The following is an 18,587-nucleotide window of genomic DNA, read 5'->3' as shown; positions in this document are numbered from 1 at the left end:
GTACTCCTTTTAAAATTTTGTATATAAATTTTAACTATTAATTTGATATAATAATGATTATTTGCTTTTTTATGTCCATTACCCACTCCGCAAATGGACCTCGAAGACGCGATTTACGTCCAGACTACACCATCATCCTAACTTCTAAAAAATTACACTTTCTTCGTTATAACTATGGGATGTGCGCACAACCAGTCTGATTCGGACCAAATAGCGTCATTTTTGACATCGCAAGGCGCAAAAATAACATCATACGATGCCGCAAATCTCATATACATCAATTCGTGCGCTGTTAAAACTCCCTCGGAGGAGAAGGCGATTTTTCAGGCCACGCGGGCCCTGGATGCCGGGAAAAAGGTAGTCCTGGGCGGTTGCGTCTCGCAAGCGCTGAAGCAGATCGGCAGACTCGACAAATACGTTGCAGACGGTCAGTGCTTCCTGAGCGGCGTAATCGATGACAAAACGAACCAGAAACTCATCCAGTAGCTCACTGGCCAGGACGTTCAGAGCATCATCCCGAAGCTCAGCGAAATCGAGTCAAAAATCAGCGCGCTGCCCAGCATCCGCTTCAAGGAGAATATCGACATTATTCCGATCTGCACTGGCTGCCTCGGAAACTGCACGTACTGCCAGACGTTCCACGCGCGCGGGAAGCTCAAATCGCATCCCAAAGCGGAAGTTTTGCAGCGCATCCAGCAGGGACTGGACAGCGACACGATCACCGAGATCTGGCTCACGGGCGAGGACACGCTCGCATGGGGCCTGGACATCGGCTCAGATTTTGCTGAAATTTTGGCCGCGATTTTGGCCCTTTTCGAGCAGAGAAACTCGACCAAAATGCTCAGAATCGGCATGACCGACCCCGAATCTGTGATCGACAAGGCCGAAAAATTGGCAGCGGTGCTGAACCACCGGAACGTGTACAAGTTCCTGCATTTGCCGGTCCAGTCGGGCTCGAACGACGTGCTGCGCGAAATGCGACGCCGCTACACCGTGGAGCAGTACGTCAGCTTGTACACATCGCTGAAGGCGCTCGTGCCCGCGCTCGCTATCGCCACGGACTTCATCTGCGCGTTCCCGAGCGAGACCGAGGAGCAGCACCAGGAGTCTGTACGCCTGATGGATCAGCTCAATTTCGACATCGTGAACGTGACGCAGTACTACCCCAGGGCGAACACGCCGGCCGCCACGATGACTCAGATCCAGTAATTGGTGAAAAAGCAGCGCACGGGAGAGCTAGCGAGGCTGGCAGTGAAGGACTTCAACAGGGAGCAGTTCGTGGGCCAGGTGCACCGCGTGCAGGTTTTGGAGGAGCTCCAAAAAGTGTTTCTTGGGAGGCGTTTCGCAGGAAAACTTGCTAACCAGATCACCGTTTTGATCGAGGGCGGTGATGGTTAAGTGCTTCAATTCTGCGTGGGCGAGGAGGTCGTGCTTCTGATCGTCGACGTGACCCGTGTGGCGGTTGTGGGAAGGTTCGTGAGGCGAGAAAAAGGGGTGGTAGAGAGATTGCAGGCTGAGGAAGTGAAGGTTTGAGTTATCGTATTTGGGGTGTGCTGGGAGTTCAGATTTTAGGTTTTTGATTAAAAATGATTGGTAAAGTACATTATTATATTGATTTGAAATAACAAATTGAGAAACTCGTATGTTAATAGTGAGATATATTCAAGTATATTCGAATAAACAGTAAGCATAGAATTCTACAAAATCAATTAGCATTATTAATATTTATTAATGACGGATGTATATTGTTATTTGAGATGTAAATTAAATAATTGTGGTATGTATTAGTTATTTTGCTAAAAGAAACCAACTGTTCAAGTATATTTAAGTAATATATAAAAAATATAATAATTAAGATATTATTCTCATTAATTTAAATATCAATATTTGCTGAACAATCTGTTCTTGCGCTAAATTGATAAAAATTTAATTATTATGTTTATATGTAAAATTTCCCTATCACTGTTTATATTTATCAGGCTTATTATTTAGTTTACTACTTTTCATCACTATCAGTTAATTAAATCCTATCTCTATATTAATATATATATCCTGCTAATCAGTCGTCCTCAAACAAAACGGCAAAATCCATCTTCTTAAACTCTTAAATTTCAATAATTTCATGCTGATTTTTGAAACTAAATGATTCTAATAAGCTTTTCTTTATGTCCACTATCGGTCTATTTTCGAAAGTTTTCAATACGCTAGGCTTAATAATTTTAGATTTGCGAGCCAGAGCGGAACCGAAAATTTCGTTTCGAGTCTCTTTGAAATCGGTGTGCTAGAGTAGCGATCTTGAATAATTTTACTGCAAGTTAGTTTTATATTAGAGATTAAGGTTAGTTGTATTTTTGCGAAGAACAGATTAAAGTTTATCAAATGTTATGTTGAACTTTGATTCCATTTTTAGATATATATTATATTATTTATAATAAATATGAGAATCAGATTTTTTAATGTGCAATAGTGCTAATAATATGATATAATATAAAGGAAAATCACATTATTTATTTGTATATTAATATATAACGTAATATATAAATAAAAGGAATCAAAAAAGAATTTGTATAATCTAATAAATTAGTTTCGGTGTAAATTAACCATTATATTTACTTCAAAAAATTAATTAGTACGATAATATAGTTAATATAATAGATGTATAATAAATTGTATAGTCTTTAGTATTTGTCTACTTAATTACTTCTTATTAGTTTTATTATAGTTTATCCAGATAAAGAAAACGCGAGAACAACAAATAAAATTATTTAACTTTTACAATAACATGAATTAGTAAAGATTTATTTCGCTAGATATTTACATTAATTTTAGAAATTGAAAATATTAATTTTTAAATGTTGTAATTATTGTAGATCATATTTATATTTTCTATATCTGAATTTTAATAGTAATGTTAGATCATTAAGCAAAATTATATTTACAATTATTCTATGTTAATAAATTGCTATTATATATAACTTTGCAAAACTCCCTTTCCTTTACCTATATGAACAAACTTTGGAGACAAACAGATGTCAATTTTCTAGTGTACTTGGTTGAAACTTTTGGATGCAAATGGAACTATCTTTAACATGAGTACTTCCCTAATAGAACTACAGCATCGCTAAAAAATAAATTTTATACTGCCATTAATCTTGACGGATTCTAGTAAACAGATAAAATTCATATTACATGCTCAGATAATATCTTAGTAGACTTAGTGCGATAGAATCTAGGCATAAATTGAAAGAATGACCTTTTGTTATAGTTTCATTTACTTGAATTTTATTTATTATTACAGGCATCAAAATTATAATATGAAATTTAATAAAAAATAATAAATATAATTCTTAATACTATTAAGTTTTAAACAATGTCAATAAAATCTTGGTATTTATATTTATAACAAAATTATTGTAGTCATAGTCTTAAATATTTTAATCGTATACTAATAAATTAACAGTTTTAGATATATTTAATAACATTATGGTAAAATTTTGAAACTTTATTTTGTATGAACATAGTGTTACTTTATTAAACTAATATATACATTTGTTTTAATAACTATATTAAAATTTATGATATTAATTATCACATAGTTTTATATTTAAAGTATAATTTAGATATTAAAACTATTTGTTAATATACTAATAATTATCTAGAGCTCCTTGCCATATACAACTCATAAAGTTAAGTAACTTAAACTCTATTACTAATACTAGCTTTAAGTATATAATACATTTTATTTATTTTGCAAGCCTGCCTATACTAACTGCCAGCAACGGGCCGCCCACTCGGCAGCAAGCTCCCTGCCAGTGCCGCCAACCGGAAACTACCTCGTCACGCCACTAGCACCATGCATGTGCAGCTCCGGTGACCACCCGTCCCTGTGCTTTCGGAGGGGAGCTTCCCAGCGGGCTGCGGCGAGAAGGGAAGGGAAGGGAATGGAATAAAATAGAATGGAATGGGCCTCCGAGCGAAGCCTGCATCGCCAACGGTGCGCCGCGCGTCCTGCCCTCTAGAGATTGCCCACGCGGCGTGACAGCAACACGGGACGGGGTGATCTAGGGGTGCGGGGCAACCGGGGCGAAGGATGACTCTGGCCCTGCCCTCGTGCTAGGCAGATACGGATGCGCCGTTGCTCGTCCCTGCCCGCGTCCACTCTAATCGAGCCACGCATGCAGGAGAGCTACCATGCCGGAGTGGGCGCTGGAAGGAGGCCTCCGCCACAGTCCGCCGAGGGATCCCTCGTTGCTGCACCGCCCCGTCCCTGCTGCGATTTACCTGGCAGAGCAGCTGCTTTCACGCAGACTGCGGCAGGGGCGCTACGGGCTGCGGTCGGGCCACCTAAAGGCCAGAGAACTCATTTCGAAGCGAAGGCTGTCTCACCACTCCATCGCTTATATACCCGAGCTGGGCCGAGCGAAAAATGTGGGCTAGCCCTCTACGCGGCCAAGTGGACGCTGCCGGCGCGGTGCCAGGGCCGGCAGTCCTGCACGGCGAGACGCACCTTCAGCCAGACCAGGTCATGCGGCCGCTAGGAGCCGGCTCTCCCGCGTGATCGCACCTGCGTGAATAAACTTTCATCACTTCTTGCTCTTCTTGATGAAGTAGTAGGCGATGCCACCGCCAACGGCGCCGACGACCACCAGGACTGCGATCACGATGCCGGCGATGGCGCCCCCAGAGAGCTTGTTGGCTGAGGGGGCCTCGGCGGGGTGGAAGCAGAACTCGCCGACCTTGTCGAAGCCGGCGGCGCACTCCTCGCACTTGGCCTCCTTGAGGACGTAGCCTGGCAGGCAGGTGCCGCAGGTGGTGGGGGCGTTGGCTACGCACTTGTCGGCGTCGAACGTGTAGTTGTCGGCGTCAATGCACCCGGTGCATGCAGCTTTATCGGCATCGGCACAGGTGCATAGGGGGTTGGTGCAGGTGCCTGGCTCGGGGACGGGAACCACGGGGCAGGCGAGGCAGTTCTTGGCACCAGCGCCGCAGCTGCAGGCGGTCTTCTGCTCGGCCGCACCGCACGCGACTCCGGCGGCACCGGTGCAGACCTCGTTTACCTTGATGGCGGCGCACTTGGTGGTGCAGGTCTGGTCGAGGTTCATCTCGTGGGTGTCCTTGCAGGTCGTGCACTTGGTGAGGCTGCTGCAGTTGCCGCAGGTGGCGTCGCAGTCGGTGCAGACGTTGCCGGTGGACTTGATATCGCAGAACTTGGCGGCGGCGCATGGCTTATCGGCGTCGCACTCGTTGACGACGCCGCCCTTGGCAGCGCAGGCGTCGCCCTAGACCTCGAACCCTTCGGCGCAGGCGGTGCACTTGTCGGCGGCGGTGCAGGTGGTGCAGTTGGCGGAGCAGGCCTTGCAAGAAGTATCGGTATCCAAGAAAAATGTAGGAGCGCATGCGCTGCAGACATCTATTGAAGCGATAGTGCATCCAACACAATGCTCTGCGGCAGCGGTGCATGCGACGCAGTCTCCTGGGGCATCGGTGGAGGCGTCGGCGGGGCACGCCTGCATAGCGGGGCAAACTGTAGCAGCGTTGTCGCACTTTTCGGCCATTTTTGGTATGTGGCCAAAGTGCGGACTCGGGGATATTCCCAGTGTAGCAGCTTATACTGGCGGTTAGGGAAAAACTAGAGTTTGTTCAAAATATATAGTTCGCATAATACTATTCGCGCCACATTACATTATTCTGCGAAACCGTAGTTAGCTATTACCATATTATACCCCCTTATGGAAATTGGGATATTGTTGTTTCCTTATATGCCTAATATACATTTAACCCGCATTCCTAAATTAGACTCCCGACGAAAGCATTCGGGTTTCACGGAGTCGGCGTCGAGCCCCATTGGCTACCCAAAAGCCACGGTGGGCCCAGAGTCCTCGCCCTGGAGGATGGCCAGCCCTCGTTGCCCAAAGGCCCACGCAGCTACGGCTATGCCGTCAGGTACTAATGCACGGTACAAGGCACGATTTGCTTCCCAGCTCTCAGCCCTGACGTCACTGAGAGCCTTGCCCCTGACCTGGGGATATCGGTTCGATGGGCGGTTGGCTTAGTGGCATCTCAAACATTGTATGGTTGGGATCCCCAATCACGGCAGCGGCGCCCCTTCACCATACTACAGTCTAGCGAACGCAATACGCCAGAATACCCCATAGCTCGGCATCAGCAAACGCTGAGGGTCCACGAGAGCCGTGTTTGCACAACTTACCACTCTGCGCGGCGTGTTCAAGGCAGTTTGCTGAGTCTCGGATCTATCCTGCTACGGTAAAATCCCAGTTGGTAGAATCTACCCTGGCAAGCTGAATGTAGGCTGCTCTGACCACAATACTAGAAAAAGCATTAAATTATATTGTTCAATCGTCGAGGACCGTCGCCGCTATATGGAATATGGAGGTGCTGTATCCACTTTCTGGCGAAAGATATGCAAGCCAATCGCATCTCATGCGGGATGTTCGAATTGACATATCCCAGGTACGGGTGTGGTCAGTGGCCATGTACCGCCAGTCTCGATCTGTTTCTCATAACCATGTTGCGAGTGACAACGGCTGCACTGTCTTGCAGGAGACAAAATACCTGATCTTGATACCTCAAGCTTGGCACCGCAGCAGATGCATGCTCATCTAGATAGTGCGAAGATATCTTGCCAGCATTTTCCCAGCCTGGGCCATGTTGCCCGCTGCTCGTATCAACGGCCGTAGACCAGGAAAGGCCACCAAGTTAGCACAGAGCCGCGGCCTGTCGCTAGATAGCTGTAAGGCAACGATTATGCGGGCAGCAGCATCATGCACTTATGTTGCTAGCCGCACTGAGTGCAGCCTGCAGGGCTAGGTAGCCCTGGTCTGCCGGTATTTCTTCTGACTAGGTTCCGTAGGGCCCGGGGAAGTAGGCAGCAGTGCCAGCAGCATGACGGCTGGATCTTGGCACCGTGAACGCTGCAGCCATCCTCGGCATCGCCAGGCTTGTGGGGAGTAAGGTCAGCCCACTATAGCACCAGGATGAACATTGTAATATTTCGCACCGCGTTCCGCAGCAGACAGCACCAAGAAACTAACCCCGACTTGCCCGCTATCCCCAAGCTGCCTATACACAAACCCCAACTTTCCCCTCACTCGAAGTTAATCCTGATCAGGTCCTGCACGCCCCGCCGCTTCAGCATGCAGTAGCCCGCGTCTGCGTCCGCCTCGGCCTTGAACTGGATTTGCGTCATCTCGCCCTGCGCCTTGGCCGTCCGCACCCCCTGGAACTCGCTCTCGGGGAACTTACCCTTGAAGTTCAGGCAGAAGCACGGCTGGTAGTGCTGGGCCTGAAGCTTGCAGTACTGGCCCGCAACCTCGTTGCCCTCGGCGTCGTTGCAGAGCTCGGCCGAGATCTGGCGGTTTTTGACCCACTTCCCGCTCCAGCTGCCGATCATGGCCTGCGCCTGCTCCTGGTTGTTGCAGAGCAGGATGCAGTAGTTGTTGAACAGCCGGATGGGGCCCACGCCCTGCACGAAGGGGTTGTGCAGGGCCCAGCAGAGCAGGTGCGAGGTCTGCGTGTCCTTCAGCAGCTGCGTGAGCTCGCGGATCTGGGCGTCCACGAACACCTTGACGGGCTGGATCTGCTCCAGGAGCGCCGCGATCTTGTACACGACCTGCGAGGGCACCGTTATGCTCGGCGAGGGCAGCGAGTCCTGCAGCTGGACCCTCACGCCCTTGTTGGGAATCGCGTCGGAGTTAATGAGCAGGAAGCCCTTCAGGCTCACGAGTTTTGCGAGCTGGTTGCTGTTGACCAGCTGCACGTAGTAGTACTGAACTTTCTCCTTTACGGTAATTTTATTTTCTTCTATCTGGTATATATTGTTCGTGATGTGGTAAACCGCTTCGTTCTGCACCAACTTGCGGTTTTGGCTGCAGAACCTCCGGGGCACCTCGCTGTCAAGGCTCGCCACGGGAATCAGCAAGTCGCACGCGTTCGCCGGGTAGCTCTTGGTCAGGTACGGCTTGATGTGCGACTTCTCGGCGACCTTCTGCAGGATATCCCCAGAGTTCGCGCGCTGGTTCAGCTTGATGAAAATCGTGTTCAGGGTCGAGTTTCTCACGTCCAGGATGTCCATGTGCGGGATGCCGAAATGCTGCGCGATTTCCTGCGGGCACACCGTGTGGAAGTTCACGCAAATCGCGTAGTTCTGGATCTCCTCGAATTTGGAGTGGAAAACCAAAATCGCAGTGAAATGGTACACGAACTGCTGGAACTTGGCCGGGAACTGGGCCAGGAGCACGTCGACGATCTGGCTCAGCACCTCTAGGCTGTTCACGGTCTTCACCCCCTGGACCTGGGTGAAGTTCACGTTCTCGAGGACCACGCCGTCGTCGTTGTCGATTTGGCTCTCCTGGAAGGAAGTCTTGCTGAACTTCACGGGCCAGAACGTCTGCTTCTGGGGCTGCAGAATCGCCAGGATCTGCTGAAAGTCCACGTTCTGCAGCTGCTTCCCCACCACGCTGGACAGCAGCGGACCGCTTATGAGAATGTGCGGGAAGCTGGTCGAGCTCAGCACCATGCGCGAGTCCTCGCCGATGCACAGGAAGACGATCTGGGTCTCGCAGTCCTGCTGCAGCTGGTTCAGGAAGAGGTCGGTGGTCGGGTACTTCTCGATCATGCGCTCGTTGAGGCGCAGCGACTGGAGCTCCTCCTGCGTGAGCGGCTCGCGGGGGCGGATCTTCTGCTGCAGCACCTGCCCCTTGACGACGTACTTGGCGCGGATGGCGCGCAAGTTCTGCTTGTAATGCTGGAGCCGAGGGGATGTGAAAATAGTGAAATCGACTGGGATGAAGGTGACGGCCAGCGACATTTTTGGGAAGGGCAACATAAGATAGTATACTATATATAGGCTGAACGTGGTCGCGGAATGCGAGACTCCGATTGGGGCGCTCGCTGCGAGAAATTGCTTGTGCAGATAGTGCATCGGGCCCAGCCGAGCGCAGTATCTTGAGGCTAAGCTGATGAAAATATGGGCGTGCAGCTTGATACGCATTAAAGCCTTAGGGTAAATGCAGATTCGCTGAACGAACAACATAGGCGTTTGCCTGGGTTCCGGTATCACCGCTTCCGCTGGAATCGACAATAAGTTAACAGGGGCGGCACAGGTCGGTAGAAAGATTCAAACCGTCTGGACAATCGTTACTCTCAATATTCTGCAGCAACTCGAGTTTAAGAGAGCTATCATTATTAAGAGTCAAACCCTTCGCCGACTTTGTTACTTAGCACGCATGCAGCACACTTTATGAGATTTGATACTATCGGGATATTGTGCTCAGCCGCCTTGTGCAGGTTTAGACCTCATGCTACTTTATGCATTTCGAATATCAGCAGGAAGATGCTTAGATATTCTATAGCAATCATTTATTTTCCGATAGTGCCCTTGGAACAGATATGTAAAGACTTTCGGCCTTATAATGTTTAAACAGTATAGTTTCTACTATAAATTGTGAACAATGTGCGCAATAAATTTTAGTTATAATAAAGAATTGGCATTATATCTATCAAATAAAACTTTACATTTAATATTTTAATATTAGGTAATATCTTTACTGCCACTAGAATAAAGAAACTGTTGCCCGCCTTAACCAATATTATAATAAATACTACGTGCCAATACGCACAATCATTTACCGTAAATTCAACTTAATAAAACTCAGTATGTTGTTGCAATTATACTGAGTCTCCAAAATGGATAGACTCGGATTTTCTGTAATTTTAAATTTGGAGCGAAAGAAACATAGCTAAGACCACCATGCGGGGTGTCTCCCCAGCGAACTGATGGCATCCCCATATACTATAGACGACGAATTTGATGTGACTATTTGAGCTGAATTACTAATTTTAATTAGTTGTTAATATATTAAACCTGACCACACACCAATTATAAATATACTATATTAATAATAATGAGAGTATCTGAGATTTAATGAATAACACATTACTATATTCATTTTAATCTATATACGTGCATAAATACAAGTACTTTTACTACTTTTATATAACAAATACTCTAGTTTTCTAGAATAAAGGATTTTTTTACATGGTCAAACATGCTAACTAAAAGATGTATATAAAAAATATAATTTTAACTAATTATTTGAAGTTTTTGTGTTTTAATTTTTATTAATATTAATATATTATATAGTAGATTAGTTTATAAATGCGCCGAAAAAAATATTTTGCACCTAAGCAAGCCCCATCTAAATACATAACTCCTCCGCCTGATAATTCACCTGCATCAGTAAAAGCAATATTTTGGAAAAAGAGAGCATTATATGCTAGAGCGGCATGTGAACTTTCTAGTACACTATCCTTATAGTAACATAAACTATCCGACTTCAACGAAGAACATATAGCAAAATTTTATAATGAAGAAATGTTAACTGAAATAAAATTATTGAGAATTCCACTCTAGGAGAAGCTCAGGAATAGTATATTTGAAATAAAATTACTACATAAAAAGGCTGATACTATAAATGAATACTATAGTTGTATCCTTACTAGAAAAATAATCGTTATATTAATGATAATAAAGCGATGTAGAGGACAGTTTTGCTATTATGAATGATATATTATATATGGTTTTTTTTCATTTTGTAATATCTTTATAATATATTATATATTTACTACTTGCATAAATATCAAAATAATATGAAATTTGCTTATTTTGAATGCTTAGATTCGATCTATATAAAATTTCAATAAATATAATAATATTTACAATTATACCACATCAAGTATAAGATATTATATTTTGTTAAACCATATTAATCATGTTATACTTAAATCATATATAATTTATAGTATGTATTTAGTATTAATATAATATAATGCAATAGATAGTAAAGCATTAAAATAATTTTCAATATATATTGGTGCGTAATAACTAATGAATAAGTAAGATGTAATTAAATTCGTAAACTTTCTCATCATCTATGATAATTCAGCTATTCATTTATTGTTTATTAATCTAAATATTTTGAGAAGGTAATGTATTGTTACCTCAATTTTATTATCTAAAAGTAAATTTTTATGCTATATAAATTAATTTTAATATATATAAAAAAAATAATTTGAACCTGTATGTTTATATCGTAATTAATATTATATATGAGAAATTAAATTCAAATAAACTATTAAATAATTATAATGCTTATATAATAATATTAAAACAGAATTTATTAAAAATGATAGCATTGCTAAGCATTCAAACTCCAATAGTAATAATGCATGGTTTCATGGATCATAAGGATACTTTATTACATCTTAAACATAAAATTGAAAATGCTTTTCCAGATAGAAAAGTCATCAACTGTGAGGTTGGTAATGGTTAAATTAGCTCTATAGTCACTCCTATTAACTAATAAGTAAGTGAACTAAGAACATGTATCATGGATGATGAAGATACTAAGAATGGATTTTATGCTATTGGACATTCATAGGGATCTTATTTATTTAGATAATATATTGAACTTCATTAACATGATTCCCCACCGGTTATCAAATATTTTTCACTAGCTGGTCCATTAGGTGGATAATTTTGTGGCAGAAAAAGTAAGTGTTTTCATGTATCCTTCCCCTGGTTTATTAATAATTATATTGAAAATCATGTTTATAAAGACTCTTGGCAAAATGGTATTGGAGCATCAAATTACTGGAGAGATCCTTACTAACTTGAAGTGTATCAAGAAAGGTCAACCTCTTTAGCTATTTTAGATAATATTAGAGAATATAGCTAGCAGCGTAAAGAAAATTTTATGAGTGTGGCATAAATCGTATTGTTTGGTGGACCAAATGATGGTATTATAACACCATGGTAAAGTACTTTCTTTGGTGTATTTAAAGAAAATAAAGATAAGGACGTTGTTGAATATTAAGATAGACCTGAATACAAAGAGGATACATTTGGTTTGAGGAGTATGGTTGAATAAGGCAGAATTGAATTTGTTTAAACGGATTTAGATCATCTTTCTTATGTGCTAAACAATAATTTTATTGAAAATATACTCATTCCAAGATTGAAATGAATTCTTATTTTATTTTATTATAATTATAAAATATATAATAACTTATAATAATTTGACTATAAATTGCGTAAGATACAACTTATCACTAACGTAAAAGTATTACTATTACGAGTTATTAACATTTTAGGATTAAAATATTTATTTTGTAGTTTGTAACGAGTTTTATGACATACTCAGATAGTTTCAATTAATAATCACTAAAATTATTATTACTATCTACTGCATACAAAGTTAATCAGATTTGCTGTTATTACTATCGTTAATATTATTTAAATATAGGTATATACATTCTTCCACTTATCATTGCTCTTTTGAGACAGAGGGGGAGGTATAATTTACTAGGTAAGATTCAATTCGCCACTTGTAACTTATAACATAATGCTATTCATGGTTCATTATTATTAAACTTCATTAAATTGTAAAATTATCCAAACTTTTTAAGTATACCTTAAGTGCTTCACACTGTAAGGTTGTTATATGAGATTTATTCCAAAAGTAAAAAACACACATAAAATGTTATTTATGTTCTTCATTTAATATACAAATCTGTCTTACATTCTAATAGTTATTTTATCTTGGTTACCTCCTATTACTATACTGATTATTAAAATTATTCTGATAAATTATGTTTATATAGCTGAAGTTAACCTTATAACATACAATAACTTTTAAAATATAAAATTAATTAATAATAAAATATACATTAATCAACTTTCTTATTCAGTATTAAAAGTATTATAATAATTTCATTTAGTAAATTTTATTTTGAATAATTTGCCTTATTAGTATTAAATATAACTATTTGCTTTATTTATTATACTATACGCATAGCTAACTAGTCCAAATATTGGCATTATATAGAAAGAGAGAATCTATTTCTAATAATATTTCTTGTACAAAAATCCTAATCTTGTTAGAATGTATAAGCGATTATTAATTGATATTGGTAATAACTTTAAAAATTGAATCAATGTCTAGTATATTGTATTTATACTCATTTATTTTAATGAAAATAAAAACGAAAAAATAATATTAAATAGTATGCTTGCATTTGGAATTAAATTTTAACTTCTTTAAGCAATACTTAGTATTGATCAATTAAATTACATATTTTGTTTAATTTCAACTGATAAGTTGACTTTTAGAACTAAAATACGTACAAAATTCAACAAAATTAATACCAATATATACATATATATTATATAATAAATTTATTCGACAAGTTTAATTTACTACTTTTGTGAAATATTACACAATTAATTTAGTTCAATGTTAAATTTGTTAGAAATAGCATTGAATTGTACTATTCTGCATACAGTATATTTGATACATATATTCATTATAAAGATATTTACATATTTTGAAAATGCCTTCGCATGCATTTTATGAAGACAACTATCAAGGCATTAGGTTGGAGCGTATTGCTTAAATAAGATAAATTTAATTACCAGATGGATTCGAGTTTAATGAGAAAAGATATCCATTCTTAAAACTTCATCCAACAAAATCATTGTAATATTTAGTAAAGACTGGAAAAGCACTAATAAATCTAGAAATATAATAAATATAATATGAAGAGCGTATGCATTAATATTCTATAATATTTGAGCTTCTATATCCCTCAAACTTTCGCTAAAAATAGTTAGTTTATATTTTTAGTTAATAATTATAATTTTTAGATTGCGCAACAATATTGTCAGTTAATAACAAATAAATTAAAATTCTAGTAAATAATAAAAATCTAAGTTTAGATGATCAACCTAACTCATCTCAATACATAATAACAGATGGCTACTCAGATATAAGTGCTGAACGTAATACTGAATCTATCAATGCACTAAAGAACAGGCCTTTGCATATAGCTATTTTCTCATCAAAACCGCAATTTTAAAAAATTTAATTTAAATAGTTAAACTTTCCAACTTTGAATTTATCTTAAACACTTGCAGCATCTAAGCTAGCTTAAATAAAGAAAGGATAACTTCTTATAATTTAAGAACCGCCTGGAACAGGAAAAACTTATACATTAGCAGAAGGTATAAGAATGTACTAAAAGTTAAATCCTAAAAATTATATATTAATAGCAGCATCATCGAATATTGCGGTTGATAATTTAATTTTAAAAACAAAAGGACTGAGATTAGGCTCACTATCTCGTATCAGCCCTGATATGTAATAATTTACATTAGAATAAATTATCATATAAAGTAAATACAATGAGCTTTAAGAAGAATTATTATTAGTATAAAACTGTGAATTATTATTAAAGGACGCATTAAAGATTAATATCCGGTCATAAATAGATATTGCTAAAATAAATTTAAACGAAGCGAATCGTTCCTTGCGCATTGCAATTAACAAATTTAGTGAATAAGTTTATGCCGAGCAGAAAATCATAGCTTGCACCTTAAGTTTTGCTACAACTCTTAAATAAGAATTTGATCTAGCCGTTGTAGACGAAGCTGGATAAACTCTTAATGTGGATTTAGCAGCTGCTATTTTAAAGTGCAGTGGCGGTTTAGTTCTTTGTGGAGACCCCCGTTAATTAGATGCTACTATTATAAATCCAGCTGCAAAACTTATTTAAAACTTTTCTGTTTCTACGATAGAACGATTGACCCAAAATGAATAAAAAGATTTTGATTTTGATTTTTTGGATATTTCATATCGTTTTGGGCCTTAAATATGTAATTTTCCCAGCATTAGCTTTTATGATGGCAAACTTACTAGTCATTGCAACATAAAAGTTAAAAATCCTATAGTTAGTAGTAAAAATATTGTTTTTATTGATACTAAAAATTGTAATATCAATGAAATTAAGAAGTAAGAATATATAAACAATTATGGTGAAGTTCAGTTAGTAATGCATTTGATAAATTTATTAAGCAAAAATACGAAACTTGAAAATATTGGTATTATAGCTCCTTATTCAGCTTAAGTTAATCTTCTATCTAAGAATTTTTAAAATAGCGAAGTAGAAATACATACTGTTGATAGTTTTTAAGGACGTGAAAAAGATATAATAATTTTAAGCATGACACGAAGTAATAAACATAAACAAGCAGGGTTTGTGGATAACTAGAAAAGAATTAATGTCAGTATTACTAGAGCTAAATAGTAGCTTTTTATTATTGGTGATAGTGAGACCCTACAAGATGAAAAGATACTTAGTTAATGGATGATTTGGCTCTAATCCAACTGTGATATTATTAATGCTAAAAATTTCCATTTTAAAACATAATGAATTAATTAACTTTATTATTTGTTTAAATATTATTATAAGTTTTTACTCTATTAAGTATAATATTTAAATTTATGCAACTAAGTACAGATATTTTAATTAATATATAAAATAGCTGAGAAGAGTACAATACAATCACACATTCGTATTTAGAAATAATGGGTAACAATATAAATTAATTGCTTAAATAATTTCGACTTCTTGTACTTCCAAAAAGTTATAATCTATAATTTTATTATATCTACATTAAGAGCACTAGTTCAACCTGATATGATTAAGAACTACAGATTAATTTGATTACAATAAAGAACTAAATTATTACAATCATTAAACCTGATAACAAATACAAATATATAGTATTTTATAGTTAAAAAGACTTTAAAAAATAGCGAAACAACAGAGTAAATCATTATTCATGATTGAATTAATCATTATTTATAGATTTAACTTTTCGAATATCTTAATATTTACTAAATTTCAGTTTATCTAATATTCTATTCTTTATAAGAAATTATATGAACTATGATTAATTATTTACAGTTTTATCTTTTGGTTTATCCACGTTTAAACATTTTACACGTAGTAAGATTTCCTCATATTATTTTATGTAAGATAATATTTTGATAATAGAGGAAGATAAAATAAGATAATATTTTATTCATATGTAATTTTTTAGTAGGTACTGGTGGTACATATTTTTAGTAAATACACTAATCAAGATTGCTCTTTTTAAAGTTTATTAAAATCTATATTTTGCAGGTAGATAGTTTTTAGTCATTATGCATAAACAGGAAAAAAACCATTGATTAAAATGATAATAATGTGATCAACGCACAAAAAGGTATTTTCATTGCTTACTATTAAAATAATATAATATTGTTTCTTCTTTAATTGTTACCATATATAATATTACAGATGTCAACTCAATACTAACTGACATTATCAAAGTTAGTCAATATATTTTAGTCCAAGTATACAGTAATTTATAATAGTTTTATTGATATAAAACAAGACTGCGATTAGTTTTATTAATATTACAAATTCCTTGAGAGTATGTACATTTATCTCTAGTTTTCAAATTAATATTTTTGCAATTTGAAAAAATGTAATATATACTATATATCATATCTTAATAATACTATGTTACGTTAGAGTAAACTAATTTTTCAATTTAACAATAAATATAACTGTAGAACAGTTAATCGTGCTTATTATTAGTATTAACTGTAATTATTTTATACAAAATTAAAATATATAAGTTTGAACAAAAATAATTAACATGATATAGAAATATAAAATTAACGATTGCCTAATATTTCAAATACTTTAATGTTATAATGTGTTAAATTAAATATTAAAGGGTATAACTTAAACTGTTCACGCTAAATTTTCCATTTACTTTTCATATCCTAAATTGATCACACCGCTCCCATCCTTCTCCGCTCAAATTACAGTTTCTCCAGAAGCCTCTTTTCTTGCATTTTAAGTTCTTCTGCAACTTTTCTGCTAGCTTGCAGCTGCTTTTTGACCTCTTAAAGTTACAATTATAGTTATGAATTCTTATCTATCTCACATTTATACAGCTTTTCAACTTCCTAAAATGCAATTTACAGATTCTAGTTTTTACTAATTCTGCCTTCCAGAACACTTTATAATGTATTATACTATAATTGTAATTATTAAAAATCCCCTTCTTACTTTTAAGAATTCTCTAATTCTCGAACTTTCATAATCATTTCTTGAAGTTCTTCGTTTTCTTCAAACTCACGCAAACACTGACTATTCTTAAGTTACTTCTGAGTCATCGATAGTTGCGAATTTAACATATGCTAATCCTAAATTTGACAGCGTAAAGTAGAGTTTTCCATTTCCAAAATATTTAACCTTTCCCTTAATTCAATTAGATCATCTGAAATAAAATTATTTTATTCGTTGTTCACTGATATAGCTAAATTTTCGAATGATATCAGTTAAGAGTCAGGATTTGGTATCTCTAAAATTGTAATTCTAGCTTATAAAAGCGAAATTTACTCTTATAATTACTCATTTTATTATTGATAAAATGGGTCTTTGGTCTGAGTATTTGGTTAGGTGATTGAAACAATAGTTTAAGACTAGTTTAAGATAGGAGAGACGGAGAATTTAGATAGCTTCTACGTAAGATTCTGCGTGGTTTTTTGGTAATTTGAGATGAGCATTTCTTGATCTTTGTAACGTGTCAGTTCCATCCTTGCTACGTTTAGGGAGTTTTCCTGAATTTTTAGTTTTTCGTTTAACATTTACAGTGTCTAAGTAACAGTTTTCTCAAAAGTATTAAATAAAAGAGAAGAAGACTTTTATTGGTCTGTTTATGTGTTTTGGTCTTCGACATCAACAAAGAGTTCGCTTGGGATTTCCACACGACGAAATGTCGGGGAAAAAATGCTATTCTAAGAAGCTTTCTAAATAAGTAGTTGTTAAAGTTGTGTGTGATTGTCTTGTAGCTTGTTGTACTATTAAATCAGGTTGTCGCATTTTCTACATTTCATTTGTGTGGAAAGAAATAACTATTTCAAAATATATATAATAATTTTAATATTTAAAAAATATTATTAGTATTAACTATATAAAATGATTATTTTCTAATCGAGATCTGGTCAGGTTGAATTTGCTGGTAATAAGAAAACGAAGTAGAATATTATAAGCAAGTATAAATTATAGTAGCTAGAACGAGATATGAAGAAATATAAAATAAGTAAAGTATCCATAAAGTTTCATATATATTAGTAATGTTCATAAATATATTAACTTTAATGTAATTTTTATATATTGGGGCTGGTAAATCATATTAGTTTTAGAAATTCACTCGCAATCATCGTCTTCTAGTAGCAAATCATAATTAAAACACTGCATTATCCTACTAGAATCCATAACTTCGAATCCAGAAAAATTCTTCTTGATATTTTCAGTGATTAGTTTTTAGTCCCTTTTAGTGTATATATTTAAACAACCTGGTGTATTATATTTTTCTTTTCGTTAAAATGCCATCCCAAAATCTAGATTATCTACATCTTTGCTTTTTTAACTTAATCGTTAAACAACAGATTTACAGTAATTAATATGCATATTAGATGTATATTATTATTTAATTTTAATAATATTGCGAGCTAATGCAGTATTAACATTGTCAAATGTTAAATTAAATTTTCTATTTTTCATTATTTTTTCAATATCAATATGAATAAAAAATAATTATAACTATATAAAGAAATTGTAATATTAAGTTTCGAATTTTATATTTTTCTAGATTTTTAATAAAATTA

At 36.8% G+C, this 18,587-nt stretch overlaps 11 protein-coding genes and 1 pseudogene across 11 annotated transcripts; 7 read left to right on the top strand and 5 right to left on the bottom strand. All coding sequences in view use genetic code 6, as the record gives it.

Annotated features, from left to right (window-relative positions):
• Positions 1–93: 93 nt before the first annotated feature.
• On the top strand, positions 94–1,533 carry SS50377_25964 (TRNA 2-methylthioadenosine synthase; the record flags this gene model as incomplete). The annotated part of the gene is made up of 1 exon (XM_067909785.1): positions 94–1,533. One exon carries the CDS (start codon positions 94–96, stop codon positions 1,531–1,533), a length of 1,440 nt encoding a protein of 479 aa, XP_067762541.1.
• A 526-nt stretch (positions 1,534–2,059) lies between these two features.
• SS50377_25963 (uncharacterized protein) lies at positions 2,060–2,404 on the bottom strand (the record flags this gene model as incomplete). Its single annotated transcript, XM_067909784.1, has 1 exon — positions 2,060–2,404. The coding sequence occupies one exon, from the start codon at positions 2,402–2,404 to the stop codon at positions 2,060–2,062; it is 345 nt and encodes a 114-aa protein (XP_067762540.1).
• Positions 2,405–3,730: 1,326 nt separating this feature from the next.
• On the top strand, positions 3,731–4,558 carry SS50377_25962 (Hypothetical protein; annotated as a pseudogene).
• Positions 4,559–4,583: 25 nt separating this feature from the next.
• Positions 4,584–5,555, bottom strand: SS50377_25961 (Cysteine-rich membrane protein 1; the record flags this gene model as incomplete). Its single annotated transcript, XM_067909783.1, has 1 exon — positions 4,584–5,555. The coding sequence occupies one exon, from the start codon at positions 5,553–5,555 to the stop codon at positions 4,584–4,586; it is 972 nt and encodes a 323-aa protein (XP_067762539.1).
• A 204-nt stretch (positions 5,556–5,759) lies between these two features.
• SS50377_25960 (uncharacterized protein) lies at positions 5,760–6,176 on the top strand (the record flags this gene model as incomplete). Its single annotated transcript, XM_067909782.1, has 1 exon — positions 5,760–6,176. The coding sequence occupies one exon, from the start codon at positions 5,760–5,762 to the stop codon at positions 6,174–6,176; it is 417 nt and encodes a 138-aa protein (XP_067762538.1).
• Positions 6,177–6,303: 127 nt separating this feature from the next.
• SS50377_25959 (uncharacterized protein) lies at positions 6,304–6,858 on the top strand (the record flags this gene model as incomplete). The annotated part of the gene is made up of 1 exon (XM_067909781.1): positions 6,304–6,858. One exon carries the CDS (start codon positions 6,304–6,306, stop codon positions 6,856–6,858), a length of 555 nt encoding a protein of 184 aa, XP_067762537.1.
• Positions 6,859–7,105: 247 nt separating this feature from the next.
• On the bottom strand, positions 7,106–8,827 carry SS50377_25958 (uncharacterized protein; the record flags this gene model as incomplete). The annotated part of the gene is made up of 1 exon (XM_067909780.1): positions 7,106–8,827. The coding sequence occupies one exon, from the start codon at positions 8,825–8,827 to the stop codon at positions 7,106–7,108; it is 1,722 nt and encodes a 573-aa protein (XP_067762536.1).
• Positions 8,828–10,177: 1,350 nt separating this feature from the next.
• SS50377_25957 (uncharacterized protein) lies at positions 10,178–10,585 on the top strand (the record flags this gene model as incomplete). Its single annotated transcript, XM_067909779.1, has 1 exon — positions 10,178–10,585. The coding sequence occupies one exon, from the start codon at positions 10,178–10,180 to the stop codon at positions 10,583–10,585; it is 408 nt and encodes a 135-aa protein (XP_067762535.1).
• A 619-nt stretch (positions 10,586–11,204) lies between these two features.
• Positions 11,205–12,044, top strand: SS50377_25956 (Palmitoyl-protein thioesterase; the record flags this gene model as incomplete). Its single annotated transcript, XM_067909778.1, has 1 exon — positions 11,205–12,044. One exon carries the CDS (start codon positions 11,205–11,207, stop codon positions 12,042–12,044), a length of 840 nt encoding a protein of 279 aa, XP_067762534.1.
• Positions 12,045–13,410: 1,366 nt separating this feature from the next.
• SS50377_25955 (DNA helicase) lies at positions 13,411–15,288 on the top strand (the record flags this gene model as incomplete). The annotated part of the gene is made up of 1 exon (XM_067909777.1): positions 13,411–15,288. The coding sequence occupies one exon, from the start codon at positions 13,411–13,413 to the stop codon at positions 15,286–15,288; it is 1,878 nt and encodes a 625-aa protein (XP_067762533.1).
• A 1,415-nt stretch (positions 15,289–16,703) lies between these two features.
• Positions 16,704–17,813, bottom strand: SS50377_25954 (uncharacterized protein; the record flags this gene model as incomplete). The annotated part of the gene is made up of 1 exon (XM_067909776.1): positions 16,704–17,813. The coding sequence occupies one exon, from the start codon at positions 17,811–17,813 to the stop codon at positions 16,704–16,706; it is 1,110 nt and encodes a 369-aa protein (XP_067762532.1).
• Positions 17,814–18,126: 313 nt separating this feature from the next.
• SS50377_25953 (uncharacterized protein) lies at positions 18,127–18,483 on the bottom strand (the record flags this gene model as incomplete). The annotated part of the gene is made up of 1 exon (XM_067909775.1): positions 18,127–18,483. The coding sequence occupies one exon, from the start codon at positions 18,481–18,483 to the stop codon at positions 18,127–18,129; it is 357 nt and encodes a 118-aa protein (XP_067762531.1).
• Between the last annotated feature and the right edge of the window lie 104 nt (positions 18,484–18,587).

Source organism: Spironucleus salmonicida, chromosome 6 (genome assembly GCF_000497125.1).
Source record: "Spironucleus salmonicida strain ATCC 50377 chromosome 6, whole genome shotgun sequence".
In the NCBI taxonomy this organism is placed as follows: domain Eukaryota; phylum Fornicata; order Diplomonadida; family Hexamitidae; genus Spironucleus; species Spironucleus salmonicida.
Note: the sequence above shows the minus strand (reverse complement) of the source record. Positions and strands in the feature narration are given on the sequence as shown.